Source organism: Ambystoma mexicanum, chromosome 9 (assembly GCF_040938575.1).
Source record: "Ambystoma mexicanum isolate Mex_15411 chromosome 9, UKY_AmexF1_1, whole genome shotgun sequence".
NCBI lineage: Eukaryota > Metazoa > Chordata > Amphibia > Caudata > Ambystomatidae > Ambystoma > Ambystoma mexicanum.
This window is the reverse complement of record NC_090931.1, coordinates 307,435,070-307,460,012: the sequence shown is the minus strand read 5'-3', so window position 1 is coordinate 307,460,012 and position 24,943 is coordinate 307,435,070. Positions and strand designations below refer to the sequence as shown.

Here is a 24,943-nt window from a genome sequence, read left to right as displayed (position 1 = left end):
CACAATGACAAGTAACCCCAAGGGAATAAGGAAAATCCCTAAACAAGTCAGGCCTGCAGGCAGCAATTTAAAGACGTCTGTAGTAGGCCAGGAATATGTGTGGTAATGGCTTATCACAGTGACCATCTCCGGTGAGTGGCAACCCACAGAGCGGAAGAGGGCAAAAATAACACAGCGGCGGAGGGCAAACACAAGGCAACACAATCAGCTGCAACCATAGAAACGGCAGCCCCAGGAATGCATAACACTCTTACAGCTACAGCCCACTGAGAAAGAACTCTGAATATACAACAAGGGGCAAATACATTGTAACCTGCGACCATTCCCAGGGGCCCTGCGACAACACACCTGGACCCCCAATCTTTACACCCATCGAGGTCACAAATCGTGGTTATGTGGTGGCACACATTAACCACGGTGCAGTCACTCTGAAACTCACTCAAACTGGAGACTTAAGCATGTCCCATTAGTTTGCAAACACCAGAAATAGACTGTGATGTTACACGGGGGCCATAGGCCTGAATCACAAAATAAAATGAGAATCAAAACCTCATCTTCAAACAGTGTGAGAAGCAAAATGAACAGCAACATAAACAGTTAAACCTAACATATCAAATAAGAATCAAAACATCACCAGCAAAAGTGAGATAATAAAATGAACAGCAGCAGACGCACAAACAGTTTTCACAGGACATAAATGACAGTAATGGCATGTACACGGTAGGCAAGCGGTTTTCAAGAAAGGCCCTTTTAAAATCTGCAGATTTTCCTCCAAGGAAAAGGGGGGTCGTGGGCTGTGGCAGGCACCCTGTCAGTGCTTCCGAATCTGCAGGGTGCTGCTTTGATAAACTACTGTGGGATAGCTAACTGTTTATTTTTAACGTGTCTGCCAAGATCGCTGTACACAGGCTTGTAACCCTAAGGGTCCCTCAGCAATGGCAAAAAGTAACTACACACGGGAAAGCCTGAGGCACTAAATTCAAAACATTGGCACTCAATTTGAGCATATATCCCTACACTGGAGCCAGCAAATACCACCTATGAAAATAAGCACTAGAAGCTTGACAAACACGGTGACAAAATATCTGCAGATATCTATTTATATACAGACGAAAACAAAATATACCAGGGGTTGTAGATAGAGAGACCGTGAATAAATGAAATGGCAAATCAACGCTTAGTCACAGAGCAGTGGGTCAAAGTGCTTGGCACAAAGTAGAATGATAATATGCAAAATATAGACCAAAGCTTTAATAAATCAAGGTGACAGAAAATAGGAGGAAGGAAGGTTGTGTTTACTGATCAGCCAGAGGGAAAAAGGTTCACAGCCATGCACTGTGCTGGAGATCCTCTGTGGCCCACCTCTCAACCACACCGCAGATTTGGCAACTTTGCAGTCAACAGGTGTACCACACTTATAGAAGCAACCTCTGGTATGGTGAGGACCTTGTGTACTCTGCCTTGCGGTGGTGGTCGAGGGCAGCCCACAGAAAACTCTTGTGCCATTAGACCAGAGACACGGTCACCATTTTGTGGTAGCCAACGTTGGCCCCTTCCCAACGGTCACCTTGGCCTCTGCCTAAGTGTGCAGCAATAAGGAGACAAGACACCAGATTGATGGCAAACCAGGCTTCTTGTATTAGATAGAAAGTATGCAGCATACAGAGAAATAATCAGCTGATAAGCAGGAAAATACAGAAGGACAAGTGTCCGGTTAGTTGTCAGGCAGAGCTCTGAAGGGGCAACCCTTAGAGTGCAGTTTATATAGCAAATCATAAGCAATCACCAATATATTATAGCATAGCATTTTCACAATGGTGGGTGGAACTTGGCATGACATTGCAGACATTTGTCAATAACTGTCATTGTCTCACTTGTGACAAAGCCTTTCTGGTACAGTGTGTTATAATAGGGATACGCGGCATTCACAGAAACCCTACTGTTATCTACCATATATGGTGCTGATGGTACACTTGTAGAGAGCAAATGGAAGAGAAGATCTGGCGTGTCTCTTTGCCTTGTTACAGGGTCTTGGTCTAATCAGCACCAGGCAGGATTTGGGCATGTCAGAGGAGCTGAGTGCAGAGGGAGGCCTCAGACAAAGGAGACATGGAGGATCTGAGGCCTAAATGTACGACAGTGCATAATGTTTACCATAGCATAGCATAATAATCCTGGCACATCAAGGGAAAGGGAGAAGCTAAACCAAATATATCTCAAGTAACAGAAATTAGAAACATACTTGATGTTTATACCTGGCTATTCATTTTAACTCTAACATCAAGTGGATCAAGTGCATAAAGTGGATGAAGTGCATAATCTGGCACTGAAAATGTCCTGCGTTAACTGGGAAATTCTTTGCTTTGCGAAAAATATTAACAATCCCATTAAGTAAAATCAAACGATTTGATTAATAAAGCAGTCTTTTGTCAGGGTTTATTGTGCAGCAATTTGGCGGCATGCAGACGTGTGAAAATTGCAAGTTGCACAGAATACATTTCTGTGGACAAGCATGGTCTTCCACCTGATGCAACATTTAACATGCATACAGAGATGGGAAGTGATTTGATTTGCATGCAGCCATTGTTGTTTTAAGGAACTATATGGAACCAGTCTGAAGCTGAGCTTAAGAAGGAATTGTTTAAGGATGCATGTAATAGTACTTTTGAAAATAGAATTCCTTGGTTGATGCAGATAAGGACATCTCTGCTTTCCACATCCCAATTTTCACCTCTTTTGAGCAAATTGGATCTCACCTCTCCAGCCACAAATAAGCACACTAACCTGATTTTGGACCATTTGGAGTTCTATCAAGTGTTTGTTCAACAACCCCATGTTCACACTTTTCCAACAACAAAGACTGGAGAGCCAGCACCTGGATCAGAGTGGACTAATCAGAGGGCAGTCCTGGGCAATGAGGACAGGATGCAGTTAGCACTCTCTGCAACAGAACTGACCTGCCTTTCCGAAGAAACAGTCGTGCAAAAAGCACACCCAAATGATTAGCCATGCTCTGATTCCTGCACCTACACATGTTTTTCATGAAAGCAAACGCCTTCTTTTACTTTGCAAAAATAACCTGTGAAATACGTATTCCTGGGACTTCATCAAGGCCCTTTAATTATTCACTCTCACCAGGGCCTATATGCCACTTCAGGAGATCAGCCATTTTGAGGTCTGTCCTCTGCCCTTGCAAGTGGGTTGGATTTGGTGTTTGTAGGCTCAGTAAGGCGTCCACGTATGTCCTTTTCAGGTTGTCTCCTATGCAGTTGCCTATTTAGCCCTAATGTAGCCTAGGTGAAGCACTTTAAGTTTGCCTATGTGCAGAGGCGGCCTATCCTGTTATGGTGTTTCCCACAGGCCTGCATAATTCTGGTAGCAGCAATGCAATGTCACAGGAGTGTCACGCCTGTGCAGTGGGAAGCGCCTGCAGGTGGTAACTCTAAAGAGCTCTTGAAAGCATGTGTGATGTTATTGTGTATGCCAGTCCTGCGTGTCATATGTATTGATGTTTTGCTTGAACTTGAAAATTGATCAACGAGTCGTTTAGGACCGCTTTAACTGAGCCTTTCCTCTTATTTGTACCTCTTCAGGCAACTGTCGTCTGCGATTTGATGTTACTCCACATCCTCCCGAAACGAAACTATTACAAACAGAAGAAGTTCAAGTTCACCCAGCAAGAGGTAGGCGTGATGAAGGTGTTATAGCTGCACATTGTTACTTTGTAAAATGTTTAAGGTGAAAAACATGCACTGTTGCTTGATAAACCGAAATGTGTCAAAAGAAGCACCAAATGTACCGAGAGGGACACCAAAAAGCCTGGAATTTTCAGGATGGGTTTGGGAGAAGGCAATTTCGGCAAACATATCATGTGTACAGTTTCTAGCAAAGGATTTATGTTTTGTCATATTTTGACACATTAAGCAAGATTAAGCACTTTTCATATTAAACGTTTTAAAATGTTCCTTTGTGTTCCAATAGCTGTCATTGGGGGACATTACAAGGTTGGAGGTAGCCATGGCGCTAGTAGCGCCATGGCTACACCCATACCGCATACCGGGTCCGGGTTCCCTGAATGAGGAAATACTGTGCCATTCCAACCTTGGAGGACACGGTATTTCCCCATTCAGGGAACCTATCCCCATTCCCATTCGAGCCCCCATAGGGCTCAATGGGAATGGGGATCATGCTAACAACAGGCCCGTTAATAACGGACCCGTTGTTAGCATGCTGGTCCTTTAGCGGGTCCCGCTAAAGGCACCTGGTAAAACCAGGCGCCCTTAGCGGGACCCGCTAAAGGACCTCGGAATGCAGCGGTAAGGGATTGACGGCTCTGGCGCCTTTACCGGCGTCGTTAACCCCTTAACGCCGCACTCGGAATGAGGCCCATTGTCTCACTTGTGACCTCGTGACAAAAGCTTTCTGGTACATTGTGTTATAATATGGATAAGCGGCATTCGCAGAACCCTACTGTTATCTACCTACCTTCAATGAGCCCAAGGTGGTCTAGGGTCTCGGTGTCTTAGCCAGATCCAGTACATTGCTGCAGAATTTTTACATCTATGCACCAGGTTCACACATGTTCCTGGTCAGTACTGTCCAAAGTGATTAGAATCGAGCAGATTAAAGTTTAGAGATACATTGATATTGTCCATCTGGATGTAGGTATTTGCTATGAGCATATCAGGCTGTCGTCTGAGTATAAGTTTCTTCCATTTCTTCATGGCCTGTTTCTGGTGCAACCTTGAGGATAGCTGATGGTGAGCAGTCGTGGTGATAGTGTACATGGTGACAACAGAGGGAGCAACTGAAAGAGACATGCTTGCAGGAGGAGAGGAAAATGCCATTGGAAGCATTGACTGAGGAAAGGGTGCAGGAAGGCTGCAACATGCGCACCTAGTGTGGGGGTCATTATGAGGTTGCCGGTATCCCGCCGGTAATTCTAACCCTACCGTTTCCGCCGCCTGATATTCTGGTAACATCAGTAAATCCCCATTCCATGGAGTCCAGAGGTAATTGTGGCATGTTTTGCCAGTGGGGGCCTTATTTGCCAGTAGCTCAAGCCTGTTGGTAAGTAAGTGCCCCACCGACAAACTTGTGTTTTCCCCGGTCCAGTAAAATTGCTTGTGCTGGAATTACCAGGAATTTTACCAGCCATTTTTCCAGACTGGGACATTCGTAATGACCCATGACTTCACTACTAATATGGCAAGAGCCTATCAAATGTCTCACCTTGGAGAGCAGAGTATTTAAATGTCGCAGACATTAACGTAGTAGCAGCAACAGCAAAGTAGAGAGAAGCTGCACCAAGCTTCCCATCTCTCTCACTCGATAGTACCAATGTCTGAGTTGAGAATTCATATCTCTGTTTGGTACCTGCAATCACGCAGTTATTTCCTGTGCGAAGGCTGCATGATCATGCGCATGCGCAGACCAGAGGGATTCAAAACCACATCTATGCTGGCAATATACTGCTTATGCAGCAGGCTTTATTGTGACTAAAGCTCACCATTTCAAGGTGGTTCTTTTTCTGACTTTGTGTACATGTGTATCCATATTTCGTTATTTGTTAAACAGTATATGTTTTTCGCCGTCATCATTTCTGTATGAAATGTTATATTGCAATTGATCCAAATGTATTAAAATTAAAAGTGTGCAGTAGCGCTTGGATTCCCTTTAATGGGCTAATCAAGGTCTCAACAAATTCACCTTCACTACACATGGGATACTTTTTTGCTTAAAAACGCAAGGGGACAACAGAAGCGTGGTTCATTTGTGTGCAATTTCATATGGATCTCACATGTAGCTGGGATCCAACCGATCCAGCAAACGACCTGTGTTGTGTTTTAGACATACAAGACAAGCATGGAGAATATCAAAGAAAGCTCAGATGAGCAGCTCGAGAGCTGCTGGCCTGAGCCACATCTCTGCATCCATCTAAGCTGCTGCAGAGGGGTATCACCTCCTTGCTGCACTCTCTATACGCTGCCAGCATGCACAGCCTTTGGCCACAAAGGCGCGGGTTACAGCATGGGGAACTAAAAGAAGAGGACTGCATTCACATTTTCAAATTCAGTTACAAATGCCAGAAAAGGGAACTATTTTCCTCTGTAGCTATAGAAACTAGTACAAATGGAAACCAGAGCCTTAATTACAACCGTCTCTCCAACTCTCAAAGATTACAAATAGGTCAAAGTAGTGGTCTCCCCGATCCGCCTGCCCCCACATTTTTTAGTGGAGGCAAATGAGTCTTCTAGAGGTCTGAAAAGAACCACTACCATAGATGTATGGTGTATTGACAAGCCAGGCTTTCAAAAGTGACGGTAGGGATGGTGATAATCCTGGTGGAAGAGAGATAACCCTGGAGATGAGCAGCAGCTCCACCACCTATCTTAGTGCTTCTGTTATTCGCTGAGATTTTGCACCTCAGTGGATAAAGGGTGTCTGAGAACCAGGTTCCAGTGAGTCTTAGCAAGCAAAGTCACAATGTTTCGGAGGTTGTCAATGCCAGAAACGTGTTTGTTAGTCGCTCTTGTGTAGATGGTGCACACGTTGAAAAAGGGTTTGAGGTTCAGAGCTTTTGGAGGAGTAAGGATGGTCCTAACTGCAGCAGTAAGGGAGGGAAATGCATCAGAGTAACAGGAGACGATAGATATTAATCCAATTAGAGAGACTGCTGTTTATGATTGAAAAGGGGGCACATATTAAACAAGGATTACTGAGGGCAATAACCCAGAATCAGTTTTTGGACCAAGGCCAGACATAGAAAGAACAAAGGAATGGAACATACTTTGCTAGGGCTAGATACTTCATCCAAGGAGAAGACATTTAACCCCATTTGCATGTATTTCTCACCCTTGGCTGGGACACGTGACAACAATGACTACAACCTGACAATCCACTCAGGACAGACTGGGAAGACAAGACTGTTAACTGCTAGACACGTGCACCAGAATGACAGTGCCCAAAGACAGTCTAGATCCATTGTCAAGCCAAGGAGGGCCAATAAATGAAGACAGATGCACCATCAACCAGCTTGGGAGGGCCAATAGTCCTGGAGCGTCCACCACTCAGCCCAGGTGGGCTAACAACTTGAACCATAGGCCTATCCAGCAAGCCCAGGAGGGCCACCTCTTCCCAAAAAGAAAGTAGGATGGAAGCCAGACTTTCAGGAACTGTGAGTGATTTCAACCTAAGCTTTTTTACTTCAAGTTCAAACTGTTCCTTATTCTAGGGATCTTGGACTTAAGACCACAGTCCTATCTTAGACTATGGTTCTGTTATGCCTATCGACAATTTTTGTGTTTGCCCGGTACCTCTGCACTGTTACATTAAGAAGCATCCCTATTGTGTTATAGTCTCCAGCCCGTGTGTTATGTGTAAATAAAGCAACAGTTGTTATCAAACTAATCTGGTCTGTTGCTCTGTATTTCCCCTCGACCTTTGACACCCTTCTCACTCTCTGGCTCTTAGTTTAAAAGGGGTGAACTTTCTGGTTGTCCCTTGTATTTGTAATAACTCCCAAGAAGACAAGAGATTTGTAGCTTTAAGGCTGAGGCTTTGAAATACCTCGCTCTAGTCAGTAAGACAGACCCCTTTTACAAGATTTATTTTGAAAAGATCACTTGGAAGATAACAATTGATTAGCACAGGAGGGTTAAGACTAATGGTTATATTTTCAAAGGCACTTAAAAAATAACTCAAATTCTCAATACTTTGGCATCAGTGATAAGATGCGCTAGCATATCTCATCACTTGGGACACAAAAGGTGCAGTCAAACCCAGCTTGGGCCTCAGAATGTGCACATGTTAGATGTTATGTTATGTTGATTTAGACCGCTGTCATTAGCATGGACTCCAGGCGCTCAAGTGGCTCTGTGAGAAAAGTGGGTAGAGTTAGTTAGTGAGGGAGAGAGGGACAGGATAGAGGTTATGTTATGTTTTAAACATTTGTATAGCGCAACATACACCGACCAGGGCATCATGCTGCTGAGAAACTGGCAGAGAGGAAAAGGGAAAATACTGTAACAAAAATGTTTTGAGAGAATGCCAAAAAAGCACATGATCCTAAATAGCATGAAGCAACACCAGAATGGAGTTCCATAGAAGAGCTGCAGTGACAGAGAAAGCATGACCCCCGGTACAGGAGAGTCTGAATCGAGGGGCAGAAATGCTGAGTCCACTGCAGAGCGCAACGGGCGAGAAGGCAGAGAGAAGCAAAATTTGGTCTGAACTCAGGGTCAGTGGAATAAAAGGCACAATGAACAATACATAAGGCCTTGAAATTCACACTACTCTGGCTGCAGAATTTTGCAGGATCTGTAGACTTTGAAGAAGGTAAGCAGGTTCACCCAAACAAAGAGAGTTACAATAGTCAAGGGACCCTGATACCAGAGAAGAAAGCACCAGAAGACGCAAATGAGACAGCAGGTAAGGAAGTACTTTACGGAGAACCCTAAGCTTAAGGTGAATGGTCTGACAGACAGTGCTAACTTGAGCCTTGAGGGAAAATGAGGCGGAAAGCTTAACGCCAAGATTCCTGACCAATTAGGCGGGCTTAGGTAGCAGGCCAAGGACAGCAGGCCAAAAGGCAGAAGACCAGAAGTTTGCCGAAGTAGCGGGGCCAACCATCAGAACCTCAGTCTTATCGCCATGATGGTGAAGTAGTTATTACTCATCCACGTCTTCACAGAAAGAAGACAAGAGCGGCAACACTCAGCATGGCTTGAAGAGAGAGATCAAGATGAACACAAATCTTTATACTGTAGGGGAATATAAGAATATGGGCAATTTCATGCAATGTCCCAAACCTGCGCAAAAATAGAAATTGCGAAAGTCACTTTGACAAAAGCGCTCTGCGGCAAAGCGAGTAGCCCCATTTAGCAAAAGGCTTCATGCTTAGGCCAGTAGAGCGCTAATAGCAATGCTTTAGCCAGGCCATAACATGACCCTTGTACACTAACATAGTTATGTACTTTTACCCAAACACAGCTGCATTAAACATCTATTAGAGAAATGCAGAAGTGTTTATAGCATCAAATACTTGATCGCCATTATTTTACATTAGCTGAATGCACTACACGTATGTTTCATGTATATAGCCATTTCTGCTGCATAGGAAATCTCCCCATGACCCCATAATAGGAAGCAGCAATCAGACCTTCGCTGAAAGGCACACATTGCTAAGTTGCAATATTTACACAGCCACAGGCCAGATGACATGCAGGGAATGATTAGAGAGAAGCAAAATCTTTCCCAGGGTTTAGTTTGGAACAGTGAGATCATGGAAAGCAACATAAGATTATACTAAAACCCAGAGTTTAAAGACAAGACAATGTACTCTGATTGAACGGACTGCATAAGGTTCGCCGCTTTCCCATCGTCATGTCCCAAAGAAATATAACAATTTGTGTCCCTAAGCAAAATAGCCAAACGTAACTTAATGAAAGTCACATATTGGCAGGAGTTAAGCAATGAGACACGGAAAAGCATGTTTAAAGCGAGAGACTGATCAAAGCACAACACTGCCATCTGTAGGATAAATCGCAGCTGAAAAACTCTCTTCTCTTTTAAGAAACAGTTATACCAGACACCACTTTCTGCTGTGAAGCCTCAATTAGGAGTTAGTAGACAACACATATATTTACACATAGCTCACATCACATGAAGGCCATAGTACTAAGGACAACTTGTGAGGTCATATACATGAGCAGTTATATACTTCTTATAGTATAAACCTGGCACCAGAGGTCAGTACAGTAGTTCACATTTAAATCACACTGCCTGAATGTATTAGCAAAAGAGAAATAGACTTTATAGTGATCTAGTGGTCCTGTGTTCCTTTTGTTTAGGGAAGACAAACAGCTCTCATCTTCAAGAGGAGGACACACATGACTATTTCCGAAACCGGATCTATTAATATTATTAAAAATCCAATTTATGAATACAAATTCATAAAATCCAATCCAAATAATTGAACCTATTTCATTTACTTGCAAAGATTCCAATGCATTTTGTGGATCTATCTGTACGTAGTGTATTACTCTGTTTTTGACTAAAACCCAAACATGTGTACTGCCTATATTACCTTCCAGTTCATTTCAATGTGGCATTACTTCCTGGTTTACATCCATTCACATTAATTCATATTTCTATTGCCCAACATGTTTAATTCCTCATTCAAACTTTAAAACAATTTTTTAGGAAATTCTTCAGGGGGACACTACAGTTACCACAAATTCTGCTTTGATCTACAAAGTCTAACACATTCTTTGTCTCTAAGTCGTAGTGTTTTTTACAGAACTTGATCCACGATTTTTAACTTTAAAAATCTTTTAACTATTATTTATTTATTTACTTGATTATAACCAATATAAAGAAATTGATTTTTACAAGATGCCGATGAAGAGAACAAGATTAAACCTGATGCCAAGTGAAGTGACTCGTTAGTAAAGTAAAATATGCCAACATCGGTTGATTAGGCCTCCTGACTTCTGCCTAAAATGGGTTTAATTTCAGTCTCAGTGGCCTTTTTTAAAGCAGCGTCGAGCATCTTAACTGTGACTATGGCCCATTTTGTCTTTTCACCTGCAATCAGTCTGCACCAACATGTAAGTTCTTCTCTCAGAGGTGAGTCATGAAATAGGGGTAGTAAGAATGCTTCGCGCAAGTAGTCGGTTTTAGGACAGTTCAAAAGAAGATGCCTTGTTGTTTCTACCATTTCCGAGTTTAAACAAAGTCTGCAGGTTGTAACTGTGGTTCGGGTTCAAATAGCCCGAATTTCTTGGGTTGGCATCAGGTTTGATCTTGTTCTCATAAAGTGCTTCTGGAGTGTCTTGTTTGGGAATTTGATACAATAGTTCAACGGAAGATTCAGTTTATTTGTAGTAGGTGGTAATTGGCCAAAGAGTTTGTTTGCAGTTGCCGAATTACATGTGTTAATCCATTCTTGTTGCGCCATTTTGATTTTGATTTTTTCAGGGTTTTGTATTAGATCCTCTTGGGTTCAGGCCAGATCTTTTAGTTTTGACATGAGTTTCTGGTCCCAAGAGATCAGAGCTTTGCAACGTTCAAGACAAAGTTCTTCCTGGATCATTTTATAAACGGGAAGTGTGTCTGGGTTTATGATTTTCCTCAATGTTCTCATTTGGCTTTGTTCTATTGAGGCTGTTAATGATAGTAAGCCGAGTTCACGTCGTATAGCTGAAATGAACGAAGATTTGGGCAAACCCAGGACCGCTTTCCAAAGATAACCCTCTAGTTTCGGCCATATTGATTCTTGAATATTGAGAGCCACGTCCATTCCGTAAATTAGTGACGGTACCACCTTTTGTCTATAAAACTGGATTGCCGGTATAAGGATGAATTTTCCTTATTTTCGGTCGATTAGTCTTGTTTATGTGGTCTATTAACTATTCTTCTGTTGGTCTTCAGTCTTTGTGTTCCACTCTTTAACGTGGTCTGTCCAACAGTTATTCCCTATAAGAAACAAAAAACGGTTTTAATTTACCATTCTTTATTGACCATAAATGTGAATTTTAACCTTCTAATGGTACTTTGGACATGATTATTCTTTTTGTTGCTATGGCTAAACATGGATTGCCATCAGTATACACACTTACCAATTTCGGGGTGTCTCTGTCTGAGAAAAGGAACTCTGCGTCTCTCTTAAGATGTTATCTTATCCATATTTACTGAGCATTTGTTTTCCTTCACCTCCCTGCGTGATGAGAAAAGCGGGGGGCGGGGTGTATTCAATTTAACAGTTACCTTTGTGGGTTAGGCATTTTCAAAGACAAAAACTGCATTCCTTTATGGGAGTACTACTAAGTTGTTCAAATTCCCCTCTCACTCACCGGCTCCTGCCATGTGCTCTCACTTCCCACTTTTGTCCGCAATGCCATTTTTTTCAAAACTCTTGGTACTTCCTCCGTTTTTTGTAAACGCTTTGTTATTCGCGTTGTGATTGAGTTTCTGCATTCACTGTAAGTGAAGGAATACAGAGCAAGTTAACTCAGAGCAATCTATTTTACCTTCATGAAAATTATCCTTCTAAGTGTCTTGATTTCCACTAGCCTTTCTGTTTACATCTATCCCTTCTTTCCCACTCACTGCCTTTTACCGCATACTTTATTCAGCTGTTCCAGTTCTAAAAACAGTCTCGAAGCGGTGTACCTATTCCGCGTCTCACGTAATGTACTCGATTTTTCTGTCACCTCTACGCGCCAGGCTACAAGTAAGAAATGACTATATTTAACACATTTTCCAATCAGATTCTAAAGGTCTAAGCCTTTCATCCCGCACTTCTTACTGTTAGGCTCCCGGCCGCTTTCCTCACGTTCTTCGGCTGTCTTACTATGGCTCCTCGCTTGTTCAGCCCATAGTCATGGTTACCATCTTATCTACTCCTCCTATCTTGGGTCCTTTTTTATAAACTACTCTTGTTAGAGCCAATATTTCTACGTTAAATAATAGCATATTTGAAATGTGACTTCAGGCGGAATGCTACCTTCCTGTACTCATCATACGATTTGAGGCAATTTTTTGGCTTTTTGAATGTTCATGTTTACACATCTTCTAAATGACCAATCTGGTTTTCTTGTCCCCACGTAAATACCTTTTTAAGAGGGGGACAGATGCTGTTAATGTACTGGTTCTCCATCTGCCATATCTATGCCTAATTTCCGCTTTCTTCCTCTATTATTCCTCCGAACGTTCATTTAAACGAATGACTGCACTTTTAGTTAGGAAGATACATTTGTTTTCTTTCTGGCCCAATCTCCTTTTGTCCATGTTTTCATCCCCTCCTGGTTTGACTTGGTATAATACCGTCCATCTCAAGTCCTCTGCTTTATGTATCCATTCATTAAAATGACTTACTAGTGGCGCTGTATGTGTTCTATTTTTAATACAGCTTTTGTGTTTTGTGATCCTTGTTCTTATTTTCCTCTTAGTCTTCCCAATGTAACATTTTTCACATGGGGACCAAATAGCATAGACTACCATCTTCAAATTACAATTTGTTAGGGTATGTTGGGTCCACTTCCTAGGTAAACCTACATCAACCTCTGTACTCCTGCTGGTTTGAATACAGCTGGTACAGTTTACCACATGGCGTATGTCCCGTTGCTCGTGCCATGCCCATGCTCTCTGTTATTGTTTGTTGTCTGATATTTCTTACAATGTTATTTCGTGTTATTTGATCCTTTACATTTTTACTCCTTTTGTATGCTATCTATGGTCTCTCCAATTGATTTTTCCCTTTTTCCAAGATGGTCCAATTTCTATGGATGATTTTCTGTATTTTATTCGAAAGATGGCTGTATGTATTTACAAAGACCATCACTTCTCCCTTACTTTGAGTCGTTTTCTTACTTTGGTCTAAAAGGCCTTCACGATTGTTATTATAGGCTCGATTTATTGCCTTTGCTGTAAGATTCGGTGGGTAACCCCTATCATGGAGTTAGTCCCTTAAGTTGTTTGCTTCCTGTATCTAGTCTTTCCTATTATTGCTGTTCCTCTTAAGTCGAAGGAATTAGTCTAGTGGCAGATTATCTCACGTGTGTTTGGGGTGGAAGCTAGTATAATGTAAAAGAACATTTTATCTCTTTGCTTATGAAAAGGTTTTACAAATAAATTCTTATTACAACTATCCACTTTAATAGTCATATCCAAGTAGTTGATCTCATTCCTATTTAAGGTATATGTGTATTTTAGATGACTATCTTGCCGATTTATCCACTACAAAAAATGTGTTGCTTCCTCCTGTCCATATAATTAGAAAATCGTCTATATATCGTTGCCATCATTGAAGATTTTTTTTTAAGGGATTCTGCTCTGCATATATTATTTTTTCCTCAAAATATTCCATATACAAATTAGCTATATTAGGGGCAATTGGTGCCCCCATCGCCGTTCCTTGGAATTGTTTGTAAAAATATCCATTAAAGTGAAAATAATTTTCTGTCAGTCCAAGCTCTGTGCACTAATTAGGAGTTAGTAAACAGAGTTAGTAAACAACACAGATATTTACACACAGCTCACATCACATGAATGGTATAGTACTAAGGACAACTTGTGAGGTCATACACATGAGCAGTCATATACTTTTCATAGTATTAACCTGGCACCAGAGGTCAGCACAGTAGTTCACATTTAAATCACATTGCCTGAATGGATTAGCAAAATAGAGACACTTTCTATGGCAATATGCACTACACGAACACATTCACATTATGAATGAACACAGTTTGCCAGCAGCAAGGGCCCCGCACATGAGGTCAGAATGCGAACAAGATGATCTCATGAGAATCAGGAAAGACAGGCGAGTAGGTTTTCCACCAAGCGGAGTTACAAAGCGACAACGTATACTGATAATGCACAGTTCTTAATGGTGAGAACAAAATTTTGGTGCCAAACCGCTAAGGTCACTTAGGACAGAACTTACATTTTATAATTGGGTCACACTATCACAACTCACAATAATGACTGGTCAAGAGCTCTGTGCTCACTCACTCCACATCTACTCCTCCTGGAACAGCCAATGGGAGATGAAGTCGGACTGTTACATGTTTCAACATCCATCATCCAATCCCAGAGTAGGGGAAAGGAAGTGACTTTACCAAGTATGAACCAACCACCATGAATGTCACTATTACCACATGCTTAGAATAGGCCAATGAAAATGTGTAATCTATGGAATCATGGATACTGCAGCTCTTGCCAGCCAATCACTGGTGAAGAAACTGGAAACAAATTGGTGCTTTTTGCTTTCTGTGAACACAATATAACCATGCACTCACTCCCCTTTAATATGAATGTCTTTTTTTTTTTATTTTTAAATATGTTTATTTTTGAACAAGGCAGGAAAGCATTACATTCACTTGAGATCAACATTTGGTATGCATTATTACACGAGGGTGTTACTTTCTCCCCCCTCCCCGAGTTCATCCCGCAGTTACATCTCCTTCTTCTTGTTCCTGTCCCTGTGGGGCGGGCCAGCTCTCTAGGACCCTTCTGGCCAGCTGGGGTTTGTATGTTAATGCTGGGAAGTCTGGATCAAATTCGAGGACCAGGTTCCAAATGTTCTGGAAGCGGTGGAGAAGACCTGCTCTGGCCGCGGTCACCTTCTCTGCGATGAGCACATCCCACAGTTTCACCCACCACAAGGGCAGGAGTGGGCCCTCCGCCAATTTCCATGTGCAGGCCACCACTATCCTACCCGCCAACAGGCAGTGGGACAACAGTTTAGCTTTGGGGCCTGTACGTGGGTAAATCCCCGGGACCGGGGCGCCCAAGAGAATAGGTTCAGGCTCTAATGGGAGCGTAATGTGCGTGAGTTCTGCAATGACCACCAGGCATTCTTTCCAGAAGTTCTGGACCTTGGGACAGGTCCACCACATATGGAAGAAGGATCCTACTTGGCCGCATCGTCTCCTACAGACCGGGTCCACCGAATGATTCATGTGGTGCAGTCTTAAAGGGGGGTAGTACCAGCATAGTAAAGTTTTGTGGGTGCATTCTCTATTCGTCACACAGGTAGATGCTGATTGGGTGCGAGTCCAGATGTCCACCCAGGCTTGGTCCTCTATAGGGTGTCCCAGGTCTGCCTCCCAAATGTCTTTTTATTATTTCTCTGCTCGGGCAGTTTGCAATACATGTTTGTAGTTCTCATATCTTGTCCATCGCATTTTTGGCTCTTTGGGCTCCTTTTTATTAATGCAAAAGGGACTTGCCAAACATTTTCATCCACATAGAAATAGCAACGAAAACCAAAAGAGTGAATAAGCTTGACTAGAGGTTGGATGTACACATTGAAAAGAAGAGGAGAAAGAGCAGAACCGTGGAGGACACCACATGTGATATGAACCAGAGAAGAAGTGTAAGGGAAGAGGAGGAGTGACTGGGACCAATCAGATAAGGAATGAAACCAAGCAAGTACAGAGCCACAGATGTCCGCCGAGGACAACCAGCCGATAAGAATGGAATGATCATTAGTGTCGAAAGCAGCTGAAAGCTCTATTAAAATGAGGACTCTGACACCACCCTGATCAACAAGTCGGGCGAGGTCATCAAGAGCGGATACCAACACAGACTCAGTACCACAGCCAGGCTGAAAACCAGACTAAAAGGGTCAAGAAAACCAGAATTCTCAGGAAAAGAACAATGCAAGGTGGTGACCAAGGGCTCAAGCAACTTCATGAAAAAAGGAAGAAGAGAAATGGGATGGTAATTAAGAGGAAGAAGCAGATCCAAAGAAGATTTCTTAAGAAGATGGATCACCAGAGCATGTTTAAGCAAAGAAGGAATGAAACTATAAAAAAACTAACTATTTATCGCCGAAGACACAACTGATGGAGATCTTCAGTTGAATGGAAACAATTTTAATGTGAAAAAATAAGACAAGGAGTTACAGAAAGATTGTGAAGGAGCAACAGAATTTGAAGATGGGTTGGAAGACAAAGAGTGAAAACGCTTGAATAATTTCTTTGGTTGCTTAACCATCAATTCAAACCGTAGTGAAAAAAGCATGTTTAGCATTAATAATGGTGGCCTGATAAGCAGTGGCCCTGCGAAGAGCATGTTGAGCAGACAGCAGTAAGAGACACACCACTTTTGCTTGGCCTGCCACCATAGGAGGCAGAGTTTGGCAAGTCCTGGAGAAAACCAGGGCTCAGAGAGAAGTCTGCAGGGTTTAGATTTTTTCACAGAGTTAGTAAGTCAGCAGTAGAATAAAACGATGATGATAAAAAAGAAAGGTCAACTGATTCAGTGGTGGCACAGACTCTAATGTTTGCAGAGATGTCAGTGTTAGTTATAGCTAGCCAGTTTCAATAGGAAGAGTGAGGAAGAGAGGAAGGTGTAAGGGACGGCAAAATCATAAAGGCAAATGGAATGATGAAATGATCCGACCAAGTGACCAGAAGAAAGGGAAACAGAGAAACCAGTGAAGAAGAAGCATAAATGAGATCCAAAGTATTCTCACAAATATGGGTTGGGCCGATGACCAACTGCGGAAGATCAATATCTGACAGGGCAGAAATCAAGCAAGAGATTTGTAAATCTGTCAAATCATAAGGATGTTAACTGAAATCCCCAAGAACAATCAAGTAGGAGTAGTGGATTTTCAAATTAGTCAAGGCTGCACTAAAGGCTAAGACAGAAGCATTATCATAAGTGGAAGGGCAGTAAACCAGAAGCACATGAATAGTACGAGAGAGGGAAACAGTGATCCGAAGGAGCAGAGTCTCCATATTTATTAATGTTGAGGATAAAAGATAGAGACGAACAAGGCAAGGAAGAGCGATGGATCAGATGAGGTTGTGCTCATCTGTTGATGTGTGCAGAACCAGGAGAAACTGGCATCTGTGCGTGTGAGCTGGGCTTGTTGTGTCCGTATGGGTGATGTCCAGTATCTGAGCTGTTGGTTGTCTGCAGGTATTAGGTTTGTAGTATGACTATAGAGGGGTCTGTGCTTTGTGTTTTTTGTGGGTTATTTCACTGGGCCGCTGCACATGTGTTGTACGTGAGGGTGAGGAAAAGAGAAGGGGGGTGGCTAGATGGTTTTGGGTGATTTTTGGGTGTTGAGTAGTTTTATTGTCAGTTATTCATTCTTAATTGTCGTGTGTTTGCTTTGGTCCAGGCATATGGTTTGTATAGGTGCACGTCTAAACTAAATGTAAATAACTATATCAGTACAATTCTATTGTGGCTAAATTCAAAAGCAGCATTAGCTAACTTAGTACAATTCTAGTGTGGCTAAATTCAAAAGGAGCGGATGCCAAATCAGTGCAGTTCTAGTGTGATTAAATGCAAAAGGAGCGGACACCAAATCATTACAGATCTAGTGTGGGTAAATTCAAAAGCAGAGTTAATTAAATCAGTACAATTCTAGGCTATTACCTCAAAAACCGAATGAGAAAATAACGAGGTGTAGAAGACCAAGTATTTTTGATTGACTTTTTGTGAGATTTTTGAAAAATGTTATAAAAAAAATAGATGGGTATGGGTTAAGGGTATGACTTAAGGTAGGGGGACGTTGGGAGGTTGCAGGGCTCTGACCCCACATTATTAAAATAAAAGGGCAAAAAGCCCAAAAAAGATTTGTAAATTGACCAAAAAAAACTCTGTCCTTTCCACCTCATTATTTTTTTCGGATTTTTTACATAGATCCCAATCCTAGTGTGGCTTAATTCAAAAAGCAGAGGACGCCAAACCAGCGTAGTTCTAGTCTTGCCTAATTCAAAAGCAACGTTAGCCAAATCATTAGAAGTCTAGTGTGGCTTGGTTCAAAGCAGCAGGAACCAAGTTAGTGCAGGGATCAACATTGAGATTTGTTGACCAGGAGCAAAAGGCAGCTCCTAGTTATCAGGCATAACCATATAGGTAGGAGCTACCTATGGGGAACCAATAGCTAGTATAGAAGGTGCAGCAAATCTAACTTTGCGCAACATCGATACTCTAACTCTTTGCCCCTTTCATGTTATCCAATATGCTCTAAATGTCCTTTAAGTGTGCTCTTTATTGTCCATTATATACATTCCCAAACACACACAGTTAATATTACATAGCTTGATGAGTATGTCACCACTTGCCCCAAGAGACAAACATTGCTCTTGGGAGCTGTTTGTTTCAAGCTAACCAGGCTCCCCCTGGCTTTAACCAGGAGCTAAATACCTACCAGCTCCTGGCAATTTCGAACCCTGTAGTGTGGCTAAATTCAAAAGCAGCATTAACTAAATCTGTATTAGAAGCGTTGTGGGAGCTCCTCTACTGAGAACAAACACACAGACTCCTAACCTGTCCTCTGGGTAGGTGTCCACTCAGGAGGGTCTGTAACCATGTTTTTGCTCACAGTACTTTCACAGAAGAGCGATGTCCAAACTAAACTGTACCATTCTAATGTGGCTAAATACAAATGTGGTGTTAACTAAATCAGTACAGTTCTAGTGTGGCTCAATACAAAAGCAGCGGGAACCAAATTGGTTCAGTTTATATTGTACATTTCCTTACCTTCTTTACTGTAGAAGATGGCCATATTCTGCTGTCCATTTTCAAACCTTTGTGCAAATCAGGCAGGGTTTCTGGCCATTTTAACGTTCATCCATAATTCACAAAGAGGATGAACTTTAAAATGTGCAGAAAATCATGACATCCCTAAGCGCCTGTTTGGAATAGGCAGAGGGGCTGGCACACTGCATGACCGGGTCTTTCCTGATCATGTAATTCATTTTGATTTAAGTGTGACAGCAGCAGTATGAACAAATGCTGTCCTATTTGCATTTCTGTTCCTCAAACAGGCATAGAAATGATTTTTTTATATTTCACAGTGACATACATTTCACAGTGACATACCCTTGAAGGGCCCATCATGGTGAAATTCGCCCCAAGCTTCCTCGCCGCTATAGGTGCTAGGTTAAATGGGCGTATGGGGCTTAAGCCCCTGAAATAATGAATGCTCTGGTGCTCCAGGAGCTTGTACAGCTGACCTTGAAGCCCCTGTGATGGTACAGTGCAGTATTCACCACCTTCCCGGGAAACACGGAAAAGTGTGCTTTTTTAAAGTGTATATCACGGCGGGCTGCCTCTGCATTCCGAATTAAGGGTTACTTTTTTGTTGCGCCATGGAGGTGCTGATCAAAGGCTTTAAAAGAAGTAAAGAAATGTCACAGCTGGGCTTCACAGCCTGCAGGTAATCTTTCCCCAGTCTCTATATTTCTTTTAAGCTGTCTATTTTATTTATTTATTGGGTATTTATAATGCACCTATACAGCAGAATTGTGTTTCAAGGCGCATAAAGACAAAGGAGGGGGAGGTAAATGGAAGAGAAACCAACACAGTAACAATCCTGCTAGGTCTTGAGACATTCGGACCCAAGAATGAGGGGGTGGGGGGAGAGGTTTAGGAGGGGAGGAAGAGGGAAGAGAGACAACAATAACATTCCTACTAAGTCGTGAGACAATTCGGACCGTGCAAGTGCAGTAACAGAAATGAGGGGAGACGGGAAGGAGGGGAAGTGTAGGTTAAATACATTTAACATGTATTTTATTGCATGCTGCAGCAGACACACGTGTGAAATGTTGACTAGCCCATCCCTCTATTAAATCCCACCTCAGAGATGGGCCGTTAATTAACATTTCAAATCCTGTACACCAATACCTTCACTGCAATCGGCCCCTACTCCAATACCATCACGACATAAACCCTGAAATTAAACCTACAAATGCAGACTAAACTTCTTGGTTGGACATTAAATCAACTTGTTCACAATTTCTGCAAGACGGCTCATTTCATTCACATACTTGGTAACAAGATGCATGCCAGCGTGAAACAATAACTACAAGAATTCTGTCTCATGTGAGGTAGGAATTAATGAGTCAGTCCTGGCATTTGGGCTCACCTCATAATTTCAGTTATCTAGCATAGTATATTTAAGACAAATAAGAGGGTAATTGAAATAATTATTTTAGGCCAATTAAGTGTGCATTGGTTTGTCTGGATTATAAGTGGGCTTTGATTTTTTCATTATTTTTTTCAAGGCCCATGTAATGGCCTGTTTTGTGTCTTCTCCGTTCCTGTGGAAGAGATTGCGCCCAGAGTTCATGGTGTGGATACAGTGAGAGCAGGTCACGGAGTCTGAGCATAAAAGGTTAGTTTGCAATGGACATGAAACACAGAAAGGAAACATGTTTACCTATTCCTAAAACCAAACTTGTCATAAGAAAGACAAAGAAATCTTGGCGACTAAGTGGTGGCAATCGGCATTTTCAAGCACAAGAGTGGTGTAATAGACATTACAGGCTTGTTGGTTTTGGATGGGGATAACATGTACGTCAGAAACAGGGAAAGATGGTGCTTTAAAAATATGAGGACAAGCATGGGTGCCACCTTAGACTGAGAGTGCCTCCCACCACTGGCTTGAAGCTACAGAAGAAAGTACCCCACCTCCCCCCCCGAGCAGAGGCGTTTCCATGCTAGCAAAGTCTTGTTCTGGAGATCACCAAGGAGCCCTGCCTACCTGCTCTTACCCTAGGCCCCAACGTTACCAGGCCTCAATGCACAGATGTGTGGGCTGCCTGCCGACTGCCTTTTATTGACAGATAGAGAAAATATGGCTATGACCATACTCCTTTTCCTCAACATGTTTCTATAACAATTTCCATGTACTTTTATTTTTATTTCTTTCAACATGTTACTGTTTTATAAAGTAAACCTTTCACTCATACAACATATTCATTCACAATATGACAGATATCAACTATAAATATAATGTAAAAAATGAAATAGAAAATATCAAAAAGGATGCAGACACACAAAATGGTCTTGTCAGGTTGGTTTATTATGTGATTTATATACTCAACTCTAAAAAGCAAAATACAATTTTAGTCCTGAGAAGCCAAACATTAAAACATCAGTCCCAAATGGAGCTCATTAAATATATGGGCAAGTGCCTAAATTGAAGACTGGGATCAAATATCGGCTTCACCACTTTACCAAAGTGTGCAATCCTGGGAAATCAGTTGATCTTACTTTGTTTTGTATGGGAGTGTATACTATTGAAAAAAACTCACGCATGGTTTACTAGATTGTAGTGTAGCAATGCCAAAGCCATAAATCATGGTTTGGGAACAGTGGAGATTTTATTTGTTGGAAAGTATTCACCATTTCAAATGTATGGGTTGCCCTGACGATCTTGCCTATGGTTGCTTGCAGTGATAGTTGAGAGTTTCAGTACATTATTTAGTTATAACTTCAATTGAGAGCAATAAGATTAAAAAAAGATTTAACAATCGAGCGCATGTGCGAGCCACGCATGAGGACCTAGAAGAATCAGCTCCAGGCAGCCGCGGCCAATATCCTTCCATATCCTTATCCCCAGGAATTGATCCAGAGGAGAAACGATACGATACTGTGGCGCTACTGTCCGAGTACCACCTGCTGCAATCCTGATGCGAATCGGAGCCCAGAAAGTGTAACACAGGCAGAGGACCGTCGGCGGAGAAACGGACGCCATCTTGCCAGGCTGTGAAGGGGCAAGCTGCCTGCCCGCCCACAATTCATAAACACCCGTAGAGCCACAAGATTTGGACCAGAGCGGAGGGCGGGAGAGCACCCAGCCGCTGCGGGATCAGCTGCGGGAAGTGGAGGCATCGAGATACAGCACCCGTGGTGGCCTCTGACGCCGCGTGGAATCCCTTCCTCCCGACCGATCAGAAGTGCCCCCCCGGCTCCCACGAAGGACCCGACATTGGCCATGGCAACCATTGGCCTGGGAGATCTCCCACCACGCTGGTACCGTGTGCGGCGCACCACCAGATCGAAGTGAGACACCGGGTGCCTGGGGAGCTACAGAGCCATACACGTTCCCTGCACACTGAAGAGGGAAAATCGAGATCAAACCCATGCCCCCTAACCCCAGGCACATATACAGAGGAACAGCAGGAAGAACAAGGAGCGCACTTATCATTTGAACCAGACCCACTGACGCAAAACTCTAATGTCCAATTATCAGGCTCTCTATAAGGGCTACATAGGTAACCTATTACTCAGCAGCCAATAGCAGGAGGAGATAGGTTTCTGGGAGCTGATCCAATTCTGTGAGGTCAGCCTGCAGTGTGATTACAAAGCTGGCTTGCAAGCCAGCCCCGGGGGAGACGGCGCCTGAACTCTCGATGTGCATGATGCTCTGCATGTTTTTTTCTTTTTTTTGCTGCCCAGAAATAAACGCAGTTTGGAACATGTGGCTGCCTGCTGGGGTCTCTGTTGCATTTCTGTGGGCCATATGGGAGGTGTTGGGGTCTCCCATAGCTGGTGAGGGTATGGCTGCTGGCCCCCCACAGCCCTGGTGGGGGTCCAGCTCCTCCCCAACAACACACAAATCAGACCTCCAGGCCATTGCTCTCCAAGGCCCTGGGTGAGGGCGGTAGACCGCCCCCCCCCACGCTGAAGATACCTGCACCAATTGCTCTGCACTGCAGCAGGGGATTGGGGGGGACCAAAGCCTCTCGGACCGGAGACAGTGCCTGCACACGCACCTATAGGTACTTCCCTGAGCCCATGTGGCCGCGAACCACCAACATCTCCCTGCGTCCTTTGAAGGGCCGTTCTTCTTCCTCCCCCTGGGAACAGACCACCGGTGGACCAGCTGCGGGGCACTCCAGAGGCGTAGGCCTCGCCCGCGGACGCCCACAACACCAGAAGACAGACAGTGCCCCCCTTCTGGGTAAACAGCGGACCCCCAGCATCCCGGACCCCAAGCCCAGGAGCGGGTGAGTGCCCCCATGTGACCGGCCTATGCACAGTGAGTACAAAGGAGCACGCAATAAAGGGCAGAATCACAGACTCACAGGACCTGGCCCGGGGCCACTTCACCCCTCCCCTCAAGTGCATGATGTACGTACGCTATAGTATTTGGACCCCAGGTACGATGACACTCCTCAAGACACCAGCTCCCGCGTGACTGGGGGCCCACCTTTTACCCTGTGGAACGCTGTTGGCTGCCCAGGCCGCCCCACAAACTGTCCAGCAACAACCAGGTGCTGCCAAGAAACGCTTGGGTCCCCACAGAGCAAATCCTGGGAGCTAACGACCCATGGGATACCCTCTTCTCCCTCTGACATCTCCACTCAGGCACCTCGTGCCACCCACGCCTACGTCATTGGCCTCCTGGACACGTGCTCAGGCCTCTCCTGAGGGGCCTCTTCTGCCGGACACTCGACGATCCCGGGACGCCTAGGGATCGACCACCACGTGAAAGGCCTATCCACCACCTGTATTTCAGTCAACTCCTCCACGACTTTGATCGTACTGCTGCGGCCACTATCCATAGGTACGCTAGCATCCACTGGGTACACTAGTACCCCTGCAACCACCCTCTGACGCAGCGAACTGCACCCAACCACACTGCGCACGACGCCTAGCCCCATGGGGGCCGACAGACTGGGGGTGAGTGACCTACCCCCGGTGCAACCGGGGGACACCTTATTGCTACCAGAGCGACCACACGTCCTGTTGGTCCCACTGCTCCCGGCCCACTTCAGCATCGATAGAACCTGGACACACGCATAGCTCCCGATGTCGGGACTCATCAAGACACTGATACAGCACATTTGGACCCAGCGCCTCACTGAGACTGCGCAACAGCTCCATGGGTAAAGATACGGTCAAAAGGCAGGCCCTGCAAAGCAACATTTGACCTTTTCACTGTAGTTGCCCCTCCCGACACGCAACACAAACCCCTGATGGTGGAGAACCCAGGGAAGGAACTCAAGACTCTCCAATTTCACTTACCGATGTCATGAAAGCAATTGGCGACAAAAGGACATCTCTAGAACTGAAGATAGGAGGGCTGTCCTCTGAGGTGTCCTTCCTCCGCCAAGACCTACACAATCTGTCGTCCAGAGTTGGGGAGTCGGAACAAAGAATATCAGACACGAAAGACACAGTCCGCCAATTGGAGAAGCAACTGGCAGCAATCTCCAAAAAAGTCGACCAACTCGAATACTGTGCAGAAGACAGCGAGGGAAGGGCGCAACGCAACAACCTGAGGATTCTCAGGATCCCGCAGAAGGAAGAAGGCCCTAGCGTTTAACTCTTCCTCGAAGACTGGCTTGCCCATATCTTTGCTCCCAAAAAGCTGTCTAAGTTTTTCTCCATCGAACGAGCGCACAGAGTACCCACCGGGCGTCCCAACCCCGGAGCCCCACCAAGGACAATTATCACATGCCTTTTAAACTTACGGGACAGGGACGCTATCCTCCAGATGACCCGCGCCTCAGGCCCCGTCACATACAATGGATACCGCGTTGGATTCTATCCAGACTACACTAAGGAGGTCCAAAAGGCCCGCCAGTCCGTCGACTCTGTGAAGAAAAAGCTCCAACCTTTGTCAATTAAATATGCCCTTTTCTTCCCGGCACTACTCAAAGTCCATCATGCGGGTGCT

At 43.9% G+C, this 24,943-nt stretch overlaps 1 protein-coding gene across 2 annotated transcripts in view; it reads left to right on the top strand.

Annotated features, from left to right (window-relative positions):
* P2RX1 (purinergic receptor P2X 1) overlaps positions 1–24,943 on the top strand; it is a 443,061-nt gene that overhangs the window by 377,154 nt on the left and 40,964 nt on the right. For both annotated transcript variants that reach the window (XM_069614712.1, XM_069614713.1), the window contains one exon: positions 3,594–3,683. In XM_069614712.1, coding sequence (XP_069470813.1) covers positions 3,594–3,683 — 90 coding nt within the window. The remainder of the gene's footprint in view (positions 1–3,593; positions 3,684–24,943) is intronic.